General features: G+C 34.8%; 4 protein-coding genes across 5 annotated transcripts; 2 read left to right on the top strand and 2 right to left on the bottom strand.

The window, feature by feature from the left end:
* Window positions 1-79: 79 nt before the first annotated feature.
* Window positions 80-3,213, bottom strand: LOC111881565 (protein SIEVE ELEMENT OCCLUSION C). The gene is made up of 6 exons (XM_023877967.3): window positions 2,915-3,213; window positions 2,288-2,829; window positions 2,069-2,181; window positions 1,825-1,958; window positions 1,194-1,682; window positions 80-898 (listed from the first exon to the last, which is right to left on the bottom strand). The coding sequence occupies exons 1-6, from the start codon at window positions 3,095-3,097 to the stop codon at window positions 281-283; spliced, it is 2,079 nt and encodes a 692-aa protein (XP_023733735.1). The 5' UTR covers window positions 3,098-3,213; the 3' UTR covers window positions 80-280.
* Window positions 3,214-4,681: 1,468 nt separating this feature from the next.
* Window positions 4,682-6,488, top strand: LOC111881567 (cytochrome P450 86B1). Its single transcript, XM_023877969.3, has one exon. It carries the CDS (start codon window positions 4,896-4,898, stop codon window positions 6,486-6,488), a length of 1,593 nt encoding a protein of 530 aa, XP_023733737.1. The 5' UTR covers window positions 4,682-4,895.
* Window positions 6,489-11,447: 4,959 nt separating this feature from the next.
* On the top strand, window positions 11,448-13,503 carry LOC111881568 (proteasome subunit beta type-7-B). Of its 2 annotated transcripts, none has more exons than XM_023877970.3 (8): window positions 11,448-11,602; window positions 11,772-11,922; window positions 12,215-12,356; window positions 12,447-12,543; window positions 12,625-12,694; window positions 12,787-12,891; window positions 12,975-13,161; window positions 13,254-13,503. In XM_023877970.3, exons 2-8 carry the CDS (start codon window positions 11,782-11,784, stop codon window positions 13,331-13,333), a joined length of 822 nt encoding a protein of 273 aa, XP_023733738.1. In that variant the 5' UTR covers window positions 11,448-11,602; window positions 11,772-11,781; the 3' UTR covers window positions 13,334-13,503. The 2 variants fall into 2 exon arrangements, with proteins under 2 accessions (XP_023733738.1, XP_023733739.1); XM_023877971.3 differs by having other exon boundaries at window positions 11,465-11,602; window positions 11,753-11,922.
* Window positions 13,443-15,823, bottom strand: LOC111881566 (glycosyl hydrolase 5 family protein). The gene is made up of 4 exons (XM_023877968.3): window positions 15,391-15,823; window positions 15,002-15,249; window positions 14,208-14,728; window positions 13,443-14,010 (listed from the first exon to the last, which is right to left on the bottom strand). Exons 1-4 carry the CDS (start codon window positions 15,796-15,798, stop codon window positions 13,520-13,522), a joined length of 1,668 nt encoding a protein of 555 aa, XP_023733736.1. The 5' UTR covers window positions 15,799-15,823; the 3' UTR covers window positions 13,443-13,519.
* Between the last annotated feature and the right edge of the window lie 1,769 nt (window positions 15,824-17,592).

Here is a 17,592-nt window from a genome sequence, read left to right as displayed (position 1 = left end):
ATCGGACTACAATTTACAGAGTTTGTTTAAAATTACACAAACTATGGTGGGTTTTTTTAGCAACCATATAATGGTAAAGTTTTATTGAAACATGGTTCAGAATAATCAATCATGTTTTCGCGATATACATCAGTTGTTCACTTGTTTGACAACAAAAAAGTGTCAAATACACATTTATGTATCGAGGCTACTGTGTGAACAATACAAAACAGTGACTATAAAGAACTACACTTATTTCATGGATGTTTTTCGATAAAACAACATCGTCTTTATTACTAATCTATTTGGATCCATCACATTGATAAACAACAAACGGTTTCATCAGACGCTTACATTTATCGCAAATCACAGGTCCTTGATCATATGGAACCATGTTTGTGTGATCACAAGTCATCATCGTGTTGTTCACTTCATCATCATCATCAACGCTTCTGATCGCACCCACCAACCCCAATGTTGCAAGTTTTAGAGCCCAAACATGAACCCTTTCAAAGAATTTCAAGATTTTGTTTCCTTGTAACTTCACCGAATCTTTAGAATTCCCACATCCAAAAACAGCCCAATTGCTGTTATCATCATCGGTGTCTAGCAATTCTGAGACTTGCTTCAAAAGGGTTTCATAGTTAGCAAAATTATGAAATTGGCCTACACGAAGGATTGAATCTTTGATCTTCTCCAACCTTCGCCAGAAAAACCGAATCTTTATGGGAGTGAAGGAGATATCTTTGTTGAAAAACCCTACTTTTGTTTGCGTGTTTTCACTAGCGTTTCTGCTTCCGATGTAGATTACTTGAATCTGCAAGCCTGAATTTTGTAGTTTCTTGATTCTTGATTCGAATTCCTCTATCCAGTCTAGGTTACTACTTCCACATATGCAAATATTTCGGCCTCCATCTACCTGAGAACAACACAAACGTAAGTATGTTCAAAACCCTAAAACACAACTTCTTGTTTTGTTCCAACTGATTAGAATCATTGATATAATTGTCTATGAAAACTGATTTAAAAAGACCAATATTTTAATCACACCAATGATGAGGAGATCGATAGATAAAACCAGAAAAGATAGGACCCCACATGGAATTGAGCTCGAATCTACATGGGTTCGCTTCTCATTCTTTTGTATCTTTCTTATATCATTAAAGAAACAGAAAACTAGGATTCACCGATATAACTAATTTCTTGAATCTTACTGTGTTCGTTAGGGATTGATCTGTTCCATCAAACATAAGCTGCAAGTTCCATTTTTGTTCCTCCCAAAGCTCTTTCTCTCTCCATTCCGAAAAAGGAAAAGCTTTTGCTCCCCAAATCAACACCATGTCCATTGCATTGTAATTCGAAACCAGTCCATGTGAATCAAATACTACCATTAATGGTTTTTCTTCAAACTTCCATTCTTCTCTGATCATTCTCATAACTGCTGAGTTTAGCAACCATGGTTGCCTGACTGACAACCATGGTAACGAGTTGGATAAGTAATCAAAACTTATGAGTTCATCAAGAGTCCATGTTTCTGAAGACGAAATTGGGACCCACACTATTTCGTAATCTTGCTCTATGTTCTTGTTGTGAGGATGCTCATGTGTTTGCTGTAGCAGCAATAGAGTTTGATCTACTGGCAAAAGATCCGGCTTTGAAACCAAAAGCATTACTATCTTCTGTTTCAGTTTAGATATACCTACCTGTTTTATAAAGCAGTTAAAGTTATTAAACTATATATAGGATTTTCAACTTAAGTATATAATAAAATAACAAAAACTGTCAGTGTACATTGGACCTCATTTTGGGTCCCTACACTCTTTAATAAAAGAAAGCACTAATTACCTTTGACTGAGAACAAGAAGAATCTTTGAAAGGCAAATCATCATTCAAAGAAAAGAATAAGTGAAGCACTTTTTGATTATCAACTTGTGTCTGATCCTTGAGAAGATCCATCAGCATTTTGTACAATTGCTCCTCTACCAAAGATACACAAATAAAATAACATTAATACATAAAAAAAATCTTTCATTTCCCTAATGACAAGATTCAAGATTCAAGATTCAAGATTCCTTTCTGAATGTATTACCTATCTGTTTTTGAGATGCATCAACCTGTAGTCTGAGGCAATTGCATAATCTGCTCAACCTAAGAGCCAAACTAGACAAACCCCATGCTGCATTTGCAGTTACATTCGAATTCCTGGAATAAAGTTTGGAGCTTTATTATATAAATGGTTATAATGATGTAACCAAGAAAAGTGAAAAATAAGAAAAAGAAAAAAGAAAAGAAAAGAACAAGCACTTGCTCCTGCTTCATGGCAATCAAATCTCTGATCTGAGAAGCAGATGTCAATGAGCTTCTAAAGATCCAATAAGTAGCCAAGTAAATCTGAGACTTCACAGCAGCCATTAAAGTACAACCATGATCATCACAAAGTACAAGTTGAAGAGGCAGGCTTTCAAATCTAACCACACATTTAGCCAATTCCACCATTTCTTTAATTAGCATTTCCATAGCCCTAAGCTGGGGTCTCAAAGCTTCAAAATTTCTCCAACACAAGTTCTTGAGTGTTGCAAGTGATGCTGCTAGTGAACTGTGTGCATAAACATCAAGAATCAACCTAAATTCACCATAACTTATTGCAAATGCAGTGAGTATTAAAACCACTTTTGCATCCCATCTGTAATTCCCTAACATCTCTAGTAAAACTAGAGTTCTTGTGTGCATATCCATGGTGTCATGACACTGCAATAGTATCGCACGTGAAATTTTATAAACAGCATGATCCAAAGTTTCTTTGGAAGCAAAGTTTTCAATACCATCAAGAATGCACACATCAACAATATCCTGCAACAAGAATTTGACAACTTTGTTATAAAGATCAAGAATCTAAATGATTGAAAGAATCAAGAACTATGGTTATAATATATACATTGCTGGAATTAGACGCGTAGAACATGACATTTTCCATGGCTTGAAACAAAATCTTGCAATCCACAATATGTTGGTTGGTTTCATGAGTGAGTATAGTCTTATTTATGATGAATTCTTGCTGAAGTGATAGTTCTGTAGAGGGAGATTGATGGGTGAAACTGTCATTTCCACTTAACTCCATGGCTGAACTTGAATCAACTCCTACCCAATGCTTTGTCTATTTGGCATAGGATAATATTAACTGTGGAAAGGATAGTGAGATATACAAGGTAAACCTTTAGTAGACTGTTATAGTACAAGTACTTATAGCATGTGTACAACTCATCAAGTGGACTTGGGTGGATCTATTTGCTAAATATGGGGAGACATTGGAAAAAGCAGAAAGTAGATTTATAAAGAAAAAGAAAAAGAAAAAGGAGGTGGAGGTGGAGGTTCTTAAACCTTCTTGTAAGCATGTAATATGTGGGAAAATATCCAAAAAAGCAAATGAAGTATGAATGTGAAGATCCTTGGAACAAAATAAACAATCTGATAAAAACTTTGATATGATCATGGATTAATCAATGTCTATCGAAGTAGTAGGAAAGTAGCTATATAGAATTTCAGATCTGTGGAGACGTTACTTCATATCATCATTATTATAAATAGTATCATCATCATAGTTAGGAAATTACCAATATTTACATCATAATTTTCAAGATGTATCACAAACCAAACATAAAATTACGAAATAATCAAATGGTATGTATATTTCATTAATTGTACTCAACTACCATGTGCATGACTCATGAGTTGATCACTTCCTGTTATATTCAAATTCCACCTGAAGTGTTTCATTCATCATTTGCCCTTTTCAAGTTCAAACAACAATACTATCTTAATTTATCAAAAACCCTCATCTGAACTCGTAGTAAAAGCTCGAGTAAGAAAGATTCAAACTGTATCCTCTGCATCTTTGTATGGCTATGATCTTTTGACATGCATATAATATGTCAAAATCAGTCTTGATAGACAAATTAATGATTCACGTTTAATCCTGAGACTGTTATTCAAGGTCACTTATCATTAATCAGTCTTTCATATATAAGAGAGTCACCTCGAATCAAATTCAGTAAGAATTCCTCTATATCTTCCTATGCTTTTGTGGCATGCATACAGATAAACAATATGATAAAACCACACTTCATATATAAATGATTAATACACGTACGTGGGGATCCTGAGATCATGCATTATATATGGCTCGTTAAAGGTGGCTTGATCATTCATTTATCTTTCCAAAGATTGCTCATTAAAATAAAATGTGATTTTAAATGAACCCCTCGATCTCCTACACATCGTGTGAGACCTACACAGATATGTCCCTTCAAAGGGTCCATTTAATTAGCACCACCCTAAATAAAATATTAATTGATTACCAAAGATTTAAACTTTATACTTTAAAAGGATCTTAATGAAGATTATAAAATAGAATCCTATATATGAAATCTAATATTGATGTTCAAATGAGTAACATTTTGAATTTCTAAGAAAGATTCAAATTAAACTGCTATAGTCATATGATTTTTGTGACATCAATGATTTTTTTCATCATTTCTTATCAAGTGATTGAAATTTGGGACAAAAAAAACTTCTCCACACGTAAATATATAACACGAGTTTTGTACTTAAATTTAGATAAAAACTCACACACAATTTGCATGGTAAGATGGTTGTTACAAAATGAGTTACAACTTACCAAAAGAGCCGTCTGAAACTTAGAACAACTTATATAAATATATATATGCATATACTTAACCGAGTTCCATAAAGCACACCAATCTCACGCCCTCTCTCATGCATATACATAGATACATAGATTTGTATGTTTCATTACATTTGATTAGCTAGCTTGATGTACTCTCCTGAATACTCTCTCATATACAACCCCTCATCTATTATTTCATGAAACCAAAAAATCCTCATCACAAAAACAAAAGATGGAGTACAACATGATCAAGAGCCTCATATTCTCCTTACCAAAATGGTTGTATTCCCATATATGGTTCTCAGACATAGCCATAGGACTCCTTATTGTCTTCATCTTCAACTCCATAGTTCAAAGACTCACCACAAAGGGTCCTATGACATGGCCGGTTTTTGGCATACTTCCAACGGTACTCTTACATGTGACCCACATTTATGAATGGGGTGGCGAAGCTTTGGTCAAATCTGGTGGAAGCTTTTACTATAGAGGCATGTGGATGGGTGGTACTTATGGGATTGCCACGTGTGATCCTGAGAAAATCGAGTACATACTCAAAACAAATTTCAAGAACTACCCGAAGGGTAAAGCTTATAGGGAAAGATTTTATGATTTTCTTGGAGATGGGATTTTTAATGCTGATGATGAGTTATGGAGGCAACAACGTCGTGTGGCTAACTCTGAGATGCACTCAACTCGCTTCACACAATTCTCCATGAACGCCATCAAAACGTTGGTGCATGAGAAGTTGTTGAAGCTTTTAGAGGCGAAAAAGGGATGTGTTATTGATTTGCAAGATGTACTTCTTCGTTTCACTTTTGACAATACGTGTGCTGTGGCATTTGGTGTTAATTCGGGGTGTTTGGAAGTTGAATTACCAGAGATACCCTTCGCAAAGGCATTTGAACAGGTGACTTACGCAAGTTTGCTGAGGTTCTTGATGCCTCCATATGTGTGGAAGCCAATGAAGTTTTTCAGATTAGGGTTTGAGAAAACACTACATGAAGCTGTCAAAATTGTGCATGGTTTTGCTGAGAAAACAGTAAAAGAAAGAAAGATGGAATTACTAGGTAACAAGGAGGCTATAAATAACAACTCAAGGTGTGATCTTTTGTCAAGGCTTATCATCATGGAACAGGATAGAGAAGAAGTGTTTTTTACTGATAAACTACTTCAAGATTTCTGCATAAGTTTCATCTTAGCAGGTAGAGACACCAGCTCTGTTGGACTAGCATGGTTCTTTTGGTTAATTACCAAAAACCCATCAGTAGAAACCCGAATACTCGAGGAAATCCACAACATTTTACAACAAAGAGAAAACCCCGACAAGGAAAATCAAGAAAACACAACCTTCACAGAAGAAGAGCTAAAGAAAATGGTGTATCTTCAAGCAGCAATAACAGAATCCTTACGTCTATATCCTCCTGTCTCATTTGACCACAAAGAGCCACAAGAAGACGACATGTTCCCTGATGGGACCCCAATCGAAAAGGGTGCACGAATAGTATACGTCATGTATGGCATGGCTAGGATGCCGACCATATGGGGTAAAGATTGTTGTGAGTTTAGGCCTGAAAGATGGATCAGAGATGGTGAATTCATCAGCGAAAGCCAGTTCAAATACACTGTGTTTAATGCAGGTCCACGGTTATGTGTGGGCAAAAAGTTTGCATATATGCAGATGAAAATGGTGGTTGCTTCGATTCTATGGAGGTACACAATAAAAGTGGTCAAAGGCCATAAAGTATGTCCAAAAGTAAACACTACACTCTATATGAAACATGGGTTGTTGGTTACACTCGAGCCTAGGGCCAAGTTCATAGATTGATGTTGATTTTGACATCATGGTGTTGCTTGCTTCTTTATTTTAATAGTTATGAGCTTATTTCAATTGTTAATTAGAGTTCAGTGTTATATATGCATGTAATATATAATGAAATTTCATGTGGTCAATGTTTCGACATGATCTCTTTATTTTAAGTTTATGTTAAATAGTAGGGTACTTCATTTATCTGCTCCAAAAGAATGGGCCCACGAAGTGTTATACCGTCTAGTAACATCCTGTTTTCGAGTTCAACTTAACGAGAGAAAATAAAGAAAATTAATAGAAATGAGAAGAAAATAAAAGAAAATGATGTTCCCGAATTTCATTAAAGGAATGAGGGAAATGGAAGGATCACTTTCTCTCCTAACTTTCCTTCCTATTTGGGAGGATTTAGAAAGAAAAGAACAAAATGATTAATTTTTCTTCTATTTCTCTCCGACTTAAAAACACAAAAGAATTTTTTTTTCCTTTTTGTTTCCTGACTTTCTTTTCTCTTTTTTTTTCATTTGTTAAACTCAGGAACTAAGCATCATAGGTTAAAATGGATTTTTTTAAATAACTTGGTAGGTCGTTTAGTTTTTGTTAGTATGCCTTTCATGTCCGACAAGCATGGCCCACTAATTTCATTTAAAAAATACATTATTTCATATAGAGCCAATAACATGAAACTAAGGGTTGTTTATAGTTTACTTACTGAGTCAGATCTGATTGGGTAAACTCAACCCTAATTCTGACTATGATCGAGTAAGAGACATTTTAAAGACAAAACTACAAAAATAGTCCCTGGTGCATATATTTTTTCCGGGTTTTAGTCCAAACCCTGATTTTTTTTGTTTCACGATCTTTTTGGCCATGTTTCTATGTGAAAATGATCTCGGACTTAACTTCAGTTAAGCTATTGTTGTTACCTACCTCACGTGACACTCACATGAGGGCAAATATTTCATTTTCTTCTAAAGGACCTTGTTTCTTTACCGATAGTCTGTATCACGCCTCTCCTTAGGGATGTCAAAAAGTCCCGTGGAACCCCAAATATGTAGGACTTTGATCTCATATGGGGGATATTTGTTAAAAAGAACAGGGGGAGGTGGCAGGGACAGGGTAGGTGGTCCCATCCCAAACCCCCATGGGGGCCCCGCTAATATACTATATATATAATATTTATATATATTAATTATATAAATATAATAAATAATAACAATAATTTTGAGCTTCCAAAAGTCAACAAAAAATCATGTTTTTAAGTTGATAGTATAACGTTTTTGAGATGTGATAAATAACTATTTTTAACCAACAAAAATAGTTTCTTTAAGCCCAAAAAACAACTTCTTTTAGCACCAAAAAAATATCTCAAAATCAATTAGAGGCGGTGAAACGGGGACGCGGGGGAGGACTAATCCATGAATTCGGGGGCGAGGGAGGGGGGGTGGGGAGGCTGGAAATTTCAGGGGTGGAGGCGAGGGAATAGGAAAATTTCTTGGGCGGGGGTGGGGGATGCAATCCCCATCCCGCATTCCCGTTTGCCCTCGTTGACATCCCTACCTCTCCTTCCTTTGCTATATCTCATGTGACGGTGATGCTGCCACCAGTCACCCATATCCACTATCACCGTCACTAGTCACACCGATAAACTCTCATCCACAAGTATTTTACTCGTTTTTTTCTCTCCTTTGACCTGCAAAGTCGTTACTCGCTTCTCTTCCTTGACCAACCCTTTGTAATTTGCGTTATTCTGAAAATCTAAACTTGATTGATTGACCTCAAATTTGGGGCATGAAGTTGAATCATCATCTTATCATCAGAATTTAGGGTCATAAATCTGAAATTACTTGTTGCTTGCTCGGTTTGTTTTCTTGTCGGGTTATAATGTTGTAAACTTAATTAGTGTAGAATGTTAATATCCATCTGTCAAAAGATATGAATTCCAACCAAATTTGGTTTCATACTCATTTACAACCAAACATGGAACTAAAACATAATTAAACTCCAATTCTCGATAAATCCCTTGAAATCAACAAATCATACACCCCATTAACTTCTTGAATGTTCACAATATTAAAATCATTCCCTTCACTTATTTCCTCCTTCAAAGCATATTAACTTTGTTGATTACTAGTTGACTAGGATGAATCTTAGAGTTCTTCAGTAAGAAACATTTGGTTAGCTAAATTTCTTGTTAGGTTATGCCTTAATTGGTATTTAAATATGTTTGTGCTTATATTTCCTTGAATATCAATATGGATTTGTCATATATACATGTTTATATAGGCAAATAAGAATAAATCAAGTGGTTCATCAAGCAAAGTTGGAAATTAGGCTTGATGGGTCAGAAAGCTGATGGTATTGTGTTCCCATTTGAATAATTAGTTTTGTTTTCCAATTGTTATATGTATTTATGGATAATTAAAATTAATTCTCTGCTGAAACGAAATCAACATATGAATAGTCATATTAAGAACATGCAGCAGGGGAAATGGGGTGGAAACAACCAACATCAACAATAGGGGAAATGAGGGGCAACCATTATAAAGAGTAAACTAACTATCATTTCTTTATTTCTGAAATCTTTATGAATTCCATTGATCAAGATTGCATTTTATTAAAAAAAATCTCAGTGTTTGATACATTATCTTGTGAATGTCATTGTAACTTCTGTACATTTCCATGAATCTTTATTAAACCTTGGAAAATAAACTAGTCTTGATGATTTGTTTGTCAGGGATAAGCTTAAATTAGTATGGCTTCTAAGAGTCGAAGCTCTATATGGAAAGTTGGTGATAAATACCTAGGTGCTTACTGCTTGCTACTTATACTCTTTCTATCTCTTATTTATATAAAGGAATTAAATATACTTTTTCAAATGTCAATACCCTTTATGTTAATGTTTTTTATAAGTTATAATCCTAGTGACTCGGTAACAAATGAGGTGAAAGATGAAGGAAAACACCATTAAATGTTGTATGTCTATTGCATATGTAAGAGCTTAAGAAGAAGAAGGGGAAGAAGAGAGACGTTGGAGGAAGGAATTTAAAAGGGATGTATATTTTTTTTTCTTTGCAAAAATGGTCCCCTAAATGCGAAAAAACATATTTGCCCTCACATTGAGGCATATGAGGGGGTTAACAACAAACTAACCGTTGTTAAGTTAGGGGGCCATTTCCACATAGAAACATGACCAAAATGACCACGAAACCAAAAAGGTCGAGGTTTAGACTAAAACTCGAAAAAAAATACAAACCACACGGACTATTTTTATAGTTTTATCCATTTTAAAGGATCCAAGACCAAGATAGAGGTTTCTAAATATAATATCAAACATACTGAATTAAACTCAACCTGTTATACCAAACATCCACTAACTATAATTATTTTAGAATAAAATTGCTTCCTTACTAGTGGACTAAAAAAACTATAATATCTCAATTCTCAAATTTCAACATATAGGGACTAGGGTTATTATAATTTATTATATCCGGTGAATACTTGATTTCTCTTATATTTTCCAAACTTGAGTTGTTCTTCTTTTCATTAAATTAGAATAGAAAAATAGATTGATTTTTATCTTACTCAATAATTTTGACATGATTTGGTTACACATGTAATGGTTAGTGTCCTTAAAATTTCTAGATCCATCACTGCTTGCGATTCATAAAATGTTAGCTACTTATCAACTCATAACCATTTCGAAGCTTAGGACAATTAATGGTGCGTTTAGTTGCGGAAAAATGGGCCGTTTTCCGGAAAAATCTTCCAAGAAAAATGAGAATTTTGAAAACGCGTTTAGTTCGTCTATTTTTCTGAATTTTTCACGGAAAATGAAAATTTTCTGTTTTCTAAAATTACAAAGAAGTTGAAAATTTTTGAAAAATTGATAATCATTGTTTTCCATATTTTTTTACAATTCCAAAATTTTTCTAAAATATAAACACACACCCACTCCCACCCATCCACATCTACCTACCCCCACCTTAACACCCCCCACCCCCACACACACACATACATACCCACCCCCACACACACCCACCTGCACGCTCACACACACACCCACCCCAACCCACAAGCACACACCCACCCACCCACCCACACACACACACATACATACCCACCCACCCACACCCACACACACACACATACATACCCACTAACGCACCCACACACCAATACACACACCTACCCCAACAAACATATACACACACACACACACATAAACACACACTCGCACCCCCACCCACCTAACACCACCACCACAATCACCAACTTATCATCACCATCACCACCACCACCACCACTACCACTAACCCGTCACTAGCACCACCACCACCGCTGTCACCGCCATCACCACCATCGACACAATTGTCGCCGCCACCACCATCATCGCCTGTCATCACCACCACCACCGCCGACGCGTTACCGTCACCACCCCTACCCACACCTTATCACCGCTATTGTTTTCTAAAAATAAAAACCGATAGAAAAATATACATCTAAACACGTTTTCTAATTTTCTAAAACTGAAAATGAAAAATGAATAAGTTTAACTAAACACGTTTTCTAAATTTTTCAATGTAAAATGAAAACGGAAAACGAAAATCGAAAAAGAGAAAACAAAAAACGAAAAATGAAAATTGTTTTTCCGTAACTAAACGCAACTTAAATAACTCTGTTTTGTAGAAATCCCATTTCGTACGGCTTTTACATGCCCATTTAGCATGTCAAGACTAAGATTTCGTATCCAATGCATTTCACGGTGCTTCCACTCAAAAGAAGTGATTATTTGAGGATTTTTTAAAATTTTTTGTTTTAAAAAAAAAAAAAAAAAAAAAAAAAACTAGTTGAATTTGTTACTTTCTCCGGTAAATATGATATATCATTATGGCTATGAAAGTAAAATGGCATGAGCACCCATGGTCTATTGGACCATAATGAGAAATAAAGTCCTATAATTGAACATATTCCAAAATACAGGGGGTGTAAGTGTTCTTTTGAAGAACATATGTAGACGAAGCGAGACAACCCCATTGCCTTTCTACCCAAGATTTCTATGCTATATTCATAAATCTCTTTGCAGATTTTGAGATTTCTACGAATCGGTTGCGCTCTCGATCAGTAGTGAACTCGTAAGTCGATCATATCTGAGAACCAACATATGCAGTTTCAGTTTGTTTATAGCTGTTCATGTAGTATTTTAATTTTCGATCACTACTAATCCCTAATTAGAGGTGTTCCTCCCAAACTCGTTAATAATTCGTTTATTTTTATGATTGGAGTATATTTGTTGTAATTTAGGTATCTGAAGATGTCAAATACGACAATGGATGTTCCGAAAACCGGATTCAGTTTCGACCTGTGTAGGAGAAACGATATGCTGGCGAAGAAAGGCTTGAAACCTCCTGGGTATCTTAAAACGGGAACCACCATCGTTGGCTTAATCTTTGAGGTGCGCTGTGCTTCTGTTATGTTTGGTTGTTTGCTTGCTTGCTCTGTTAACAGCTTTATATGTTTTGTTTAATCTGAATTGGGTTTATCTGAAGTAAGATTATAAATACTTTCAGTTAAATGTTTCTGTATCACACTAGAGAATGTGATGAAGTTGTGTATTTCTAGGGTTTAATGAAATAAACAAACTAGGCATCAAAAGTATACAATTGCTTAGGCTTACCATGATCATAAACGTAAGTAGTTTCTCTTGAGATGAATTACCTCTAATCATATCATCATTTCATCTTCAGAATGGTGTGATTCTTGGAGCAGATACCAGAGCCACAGAAGGTCCCATTGTTGCTGATAAGAACTGTGAGAAGATTCATTACATGGCACCAAACATTTACTGTTGTGGAGCTGGAACTGCTGCTGATACAGAAGCTGTTACAGGTACTCTTTCAGTCATCTCTGTTTCACTCCAACACTTTTTTTAATGATCCCCTCCCCTTAACTTACTCCTATACATCTCTTTTTTATTAGACAACATCAGCTCTCAACTGAAGCTACACAGATATCACACTGGTCGTGAATCAAGAGTTGTAACAGCACTTACACTGTTAAAATCTCATCTTTTCCGGTAAGCATAAGATTATTTATGATTCTTTTTCTTTTTCTTTCTGTTATTTAGAAGTATCTGACTTTGTTTTTACTTACTCAGCTACCAAGGCCATGTATCTGCTGCTTTGGTACTTGGTGGAGTTGATGTCACAGGCCCTCATCTCCACACTGTAAGTTGATTTATTTATCGGGTATTTTGAAAAATAGTTTTTACAATTAAGATGACATACTAATTGTTCCAAAAAAACTTACCTTTTTTTAGATTTATCCTCATGGATCAACTGACACACTCCCATTTGCAACAATGGGATCTGGTTCTCTTGCTGCAATGGCTATCTTTGAATCAGAGTATCGTGAAGGACTTACTGTGAGTTCTTACACTTTTCACATATTCAAAGATTCATATCTTTAACAGTTTGGTAATTAATGAGTGTTCATTTTTTTAAACAGAGGGATGAAGGGGTAAACTTGGTAACCAAAGCTATATGTTCTGGAATATTTAATGATTTGGGAAGTGGAAGCAATGTTGATGTGTGTGTGATAGAAAAGGGTAAGAAGGAGTATCTGCGCAATCATCTCACTCCAAATCCCCGAACTTACATCAGTGAAAGAGGCTATACTTTCTCCAAAAAAGCTGGTTAGTAATCACCATATTCCCAAAAGTTTTAAAAAAAAGTTTCCATTTTTTATGTGTTTATTTGATTCTAATGATCCAATTTGTGTTTACAGAAGTTCTGCTTACAAGGATTACACCACTGAAGGAACTGGTTGAAGTAGTTCAAGTGGGAGGAGATGCCATGGAAGAATAAGTTTGCCATTTCTACCCTTTGTTTCAGCAAATTATGTCTTCTTTTCGTTTAGAATGAGCTGCTTGAGTTTAAATGACATTGAATCCAGTTGTTTGTTATGATGTTATCATTTCATGTTATGGAATATGAAGTTGCTGAATTTTATTGAAAGTTAGTATTCAAATTTACAATATTTACATACACTTTTCATACTAATAAGTTTGCTCCAAAAGATTGGAGAATCGAACTAATAGGAAAATACCCTTTTGCTGCACTGGACCCTGATGTGGCATTAATGATTGTAAACCACTGGCTAGCAGGGTCACACGTGTTGCCATTGGTCAAACATTTACAGTTATTTGTGACAATATTGTTTTCAGAATCTACATCCAGACAAACAATTGTCCCATTGTTGATCTTTGATGAAAGATGTAGTTTCGATGCTGATATTGGTTCCCATTTTGAAGATTGATCTGTGCATATTATCCCTAATTTTGCGTTCTTCCCAATTCCATCTGCTTGTAGGCAATAGTATGTTCCCTTAATTGTTAGGATTTCTCTCGCGGTGTAATCCCAATGCTCTGCTTCTGAACACGGTCCCAAAATCAATGGCTTGAAAAACGATCGTCTTTGCACGCAAAGCCCCGTTGATGGATGGAAAATGATTTTATGCGGACGTGTATTTGATAATCCTGGTCCTGCATAACATATGCATAACATATACAACTGTACAATAAGCAAAACCAGAAGGATCTGATAAGTCCTGATCAATTCCATAATTGGAATTGATCAGGGCTTATTATACAGGTACAACTGTATAATAAGCAAAACCAATATCTGGTAGGCCTGATCAGATATCCTAAGGATATGGTTTGGTTGGGTCTATCTGTCTCACCTTGAAAAGGAGATTGGACAGCCGAGATCTTTTCCAAGAAACTTGAATTTCTTGGACCACACCAATCCCAATTCAAAACGCCATAAAACTCCTCCATTCCAACGACACCTTGCCTAAAATAGTAACTTCCCGCAAGTGTCCATAAAGCCCAATCAAGGTCATGGTTAGCTGCCCATGCCAAAAAACAATTCAAGTACCTATTGTCATTGTCGTTTGTGCCCCTTTGATCTATACCCCATTCACTTACAAACAAAGGGTAACCACTGTCCAATAAAAACCCGGCTTTTCTCGTTATACTATCAACCACCCGCCCACATACCTCATTTGGGTTACCGTTTTCCCATTCTTCACTATTTGAAAAACCATACCAATGGACTTCAAAAACCAGTTTTTGACTAAATGTTAAGGTTACAGGTTGGGTTTGAAGGAAAGACAGATCTTTATCATAGCTCAAACCAGACATGATAACTAGAAGATTCGGGTTTGCTGCATGAACAGCTTCTGCACCTTTTTGCATGTACCTAAAAACAATCAAATTACAAAAAAGAAACACTTTATATATATAGCTTACAAAATTATAGGGTTGTTTGATAGTTACTAATTGAGCCCCAAATCTGACCGAATAAGTCAGAGGAGGAGTCAACACAAAGTAGGATCGAGTCAGAGGCTTCTAACTGTGATAAAGTCGAGTCAGATACACTCAACATATTATCAGTGCCAGTGGTCCTGGTAAGAGGGATATTAAACAACCCCTTTTAGATTAAGTTATGTTTTTCATTAAGTTTTAATGTTACCTGTACCAAATGGTGATGTTTTGTTTAGGTCCACGAAGTTCGTTTCTTAAACTCATAGCAACAACATTGGTTGAGTTGTTGAAGATGGTGGCGACTTTTGTGAGACCTTTTAACCAGACATCAGGGTCAAAATATTGATCACCAAAGAAGCCATTACCATCGAAATCACTGCAACACCATCCAGGCTTGCTTATTTGATTATCTAATATCATCATCACGTTGTTTCTATCCAGACTTGATACAACTTCCTGTAAAAAAAAAAAAAAAAAAAAAAAAGTCAAAAAGTTATTGCACTCTGACTCGATTGATGCTTTAGTTCGCTGTACTTTTATACACTCCGATCAAATTAGTTTATAAGAAGACATGAAGTCTAAGTAAAAATTACGTACCTGAAAAGCTTTGATGAGTGAGAGGTCAATAATGGAAGGATTGTTGGCTTGAAATCCGGCAATTGACTCGATCAACCCAAGTTTTCGAAGCGATTGTCTGACTGTAACTGACCCTAGGGTGTCGTTTGTGAATAAGAAAAGTGGGTATGTTAGTCTTACACAGTTGAATCCCATCTCCAAGATTTTCTTCGAGATCATATCCACCGGTTGTTTGCTTAATCCCTCTGCGACCACCGCATCTAGATGGCTAACCCAGTTCACGCACGATAGTTTCACTCTTTCTCCGCCGTTTCCGTCGTCGACAATCCATCGTGAGTTTGTGGAGAGTGGAAGTGCCGCCGCCCTGAGGTGGTGGTGGGCGGTGGTGGCAAAAAGAAGGAGGAGGAGGTATAAAATATTCAGACCCATATATGTTTTGTATATGATGATTTAGGATAAGTGTGTTTAATATTTATGGATGCCCAATATTGTCAAGGTTGACATCACTATCACTTGTTGCCGCTACTTTAGTTTTTCTTATGAAAAGTCAATCTTACCCTTGTGTTCTAACAAAATTTCCAAAATAAAATGCTTGTTTGCCGTATGATCGGTTTTTTAATATTTGATTATAAACATGTGTAAACGAAAATTACAAGTTCAAAATTTATGCTTGATTTCACAATGTAAGATGAGTATGTAATATTTTAAAGATGGATATGAATAATGAAGTTATTTATATAAAGATCAAGATTTTGAGCATCTTATTAAGCTCATTAACAAATAGTAAGTGACAATCTGATTAAAAAAATTACACTTTTTATGATTGAGCATCTTATTTCTTTTTTTTTTTTTTTAAATTGGAAAGTAAACTTTCCTAACTAGGATTTTTGGGCAAGTTTTCGCTCACCGACTAATCCCTAGCTGCGAACATAAAGGTATGTTTCATGTCCTGAAGTCACTGTAGACGAATATTCATGTCCACAAAAGCTAAATAATGTAAGGGTTTAAACATAGGTTAATAGATTATTTATCATATAAATCTTTTATATGTCTTATAATGCTACTTATCAATTCAACAAATAGTAATTGGCAATCCTATTCATAGGACACGTTTTATGAGTGATTGGATTCTGGAATAACTTATTAATATATTGTTTTTTTATGATATAAATTATAACAAGGCTACGTGGTTATACTTAGGATGCAAGGAATGTAGTGGTGATGTGGAAGCTTGACCAAGTCGTGACTACCCTCTATGGTGGTGATGTGGTGGTTAGTGGTGTAGCCCATACAACTTATATTTTTATTTTTTATATTATTTATTTTTTTTCCTTGCTCATTCTCTTTTTGGTGTGAAAGTGTTGCTGAGTTGTCCGATGGTGGTTACATGAGGCTTTTGCTACTATACCTTATAATATGATGTATGATCGTGACAATTAAAAAAAAATTCTTAAATTTCTTTTTATAAAACTAACGACAACTCTAATAATTAACATTTTAAAAAGCTTTTTTCATTAATTATATCCGATTTCTAACGATCTTTAAAAACTTTTGTTATAAACTCGGTCCAATGATTAAGATTTTTTTAGAACTTAAACTATTTATTTTATCATCTTATATGTTATATAAACTACCTAAATATTATTTTTCAAATTTTAAGTACACAATCATTTTTTTTTCATATTATTATTAACATCTTAGTAAATAAAAAAAAATATTATATAGTATGTTATGGTAACGTTTTTTAATCCTTGGTATATGTACCATTTTTAAAATTTTGACAATTATATAATTTTTATAATATATAATCCAAATCTATTTTAAATATTAAATAAAATAGATTAAGTAATTAACAAATTAAAATTTTAATATCTAAATATAACTAAAGTGTAAAATAAACTGTTATGAAATACTATAAAATCCAAAATAGACAAACCATTCAAATAATTAAAATGTTGGAGAATAATAAGTGGTTGGAATGACAGTTCATTTCAATGGTAAAAAACTTTTCAAATTTTTTATCGAATAGTAAAAACTTTTGAAAAACTATCATTAAACATGGTCTAATAGAAAGGTTTTAAAAGGTTATTCTCCTTGGACTTTTTAAAATTGATTTATAGATTTTTAAGATAAAACAACATTAATGCTCTTATTTTAACATAAACAGTAAACAAACGTCCATCTTCTATTCACCTTAGTATCTTATTCCATTGATGGTTCTCC

This window comes from Lactuca sativa, chromosome 3 (assembly GCF_002870075.4).
Source record: "Lactuca sativa cultivar Salinas chromosome 3, Lsat_Salinas_v11, whole genome shotgun sequence".
Lineage (NCBI taxonomy): Eukaryota > Viridiplantae > Streptophyta > Magnoliopsida > Asterales > Asteraceae > Lactuca > Lactuca sativa.
This window is presented reverse-complemented; position numbering and strand designations above follow the sequence as displayed.

What these genes read in the sequence shown, in the direction of transcription:
- LOC111881565 (XM_023877967.3), bottom strand. Translation starts at nt 3,097, where the DNA reads ATGGAGTTAAGTGGAAATGACAGTTTCACCCATCAATCTCCCTCTACA. An exon ending in ACGCGTCTAATTCCAGCAAT is followed by an intron (nt 2,830 to 2,914) that starts GTATATATTATA and finishes TTCTTGTTGCAG; the next exon opens with GATATTGTTGATGTGTGCAT. An exon ending in CTTCTTGTTCTCAGTCAAAG is followed by an intron (nt 1,683 to 1,824) that starts GTAATTAGTGCT and finishes TTTATAAAACAG; the next exon opens with GTAGGTATATCTAAACTGAA.
- LOC111881567 (XM_023877969.3), top strand. Translation starts at nt 4,896, where the DNA reads ATGGAGTACAACATGATCAAGAGCCTCATATTCTCCTTACCAAAATGG.
- LOC111881568 (XM_023877970.3), top strand. Translation starts at nt 11,782, where the DNA reads ATGTCAAATACGACAATGGATGTTCCGAAAACCGGATTCAGTTTCGAC. An exon ending in TGATACAGAAGCTGTTACAG is followed by an intron (nt 12,357 to 12,446) that starts GTACTCTTTCAG and finishes CTTTTTTATTAG; the next exon opens with ACAACATCAGCTCTCAACTG. An exon ending in TACTTTCTCCAAAAAAGCTG is followed by an intron (nt 13,162 to 13,253) that starts GTTAGTAATCAC and finishes TTGTGTTTACAG; the next exon opens with AAGTTCTGCTTACAAGGATT.
- LOC111881566 (XM_023877968.3), bottom strand. Translation starts at nt 15,798, where the DNA reads ATGGGTCTGAATATTTTATACCTCCTCCTCCTTCTTTTTGCCACCACC. An exon ending in CACTCATCAAAGCTTTTCAG is followed by an intron (nt 15,250 to 15,390) that starts GTACGTAATTTT and finishes TTTTTTTTACAG; the next exon opens with GAAGTTGTATCAAGTCTGGA. An exon ending in AACATCACCATTTGGTACAG is followed by an intron (nt 14,729 to 15,001) that starts GTAACATTAAAA and finishes GATTGTTTTTAG; the next exon opens with GTACATGCAAAAAGGTGCAG.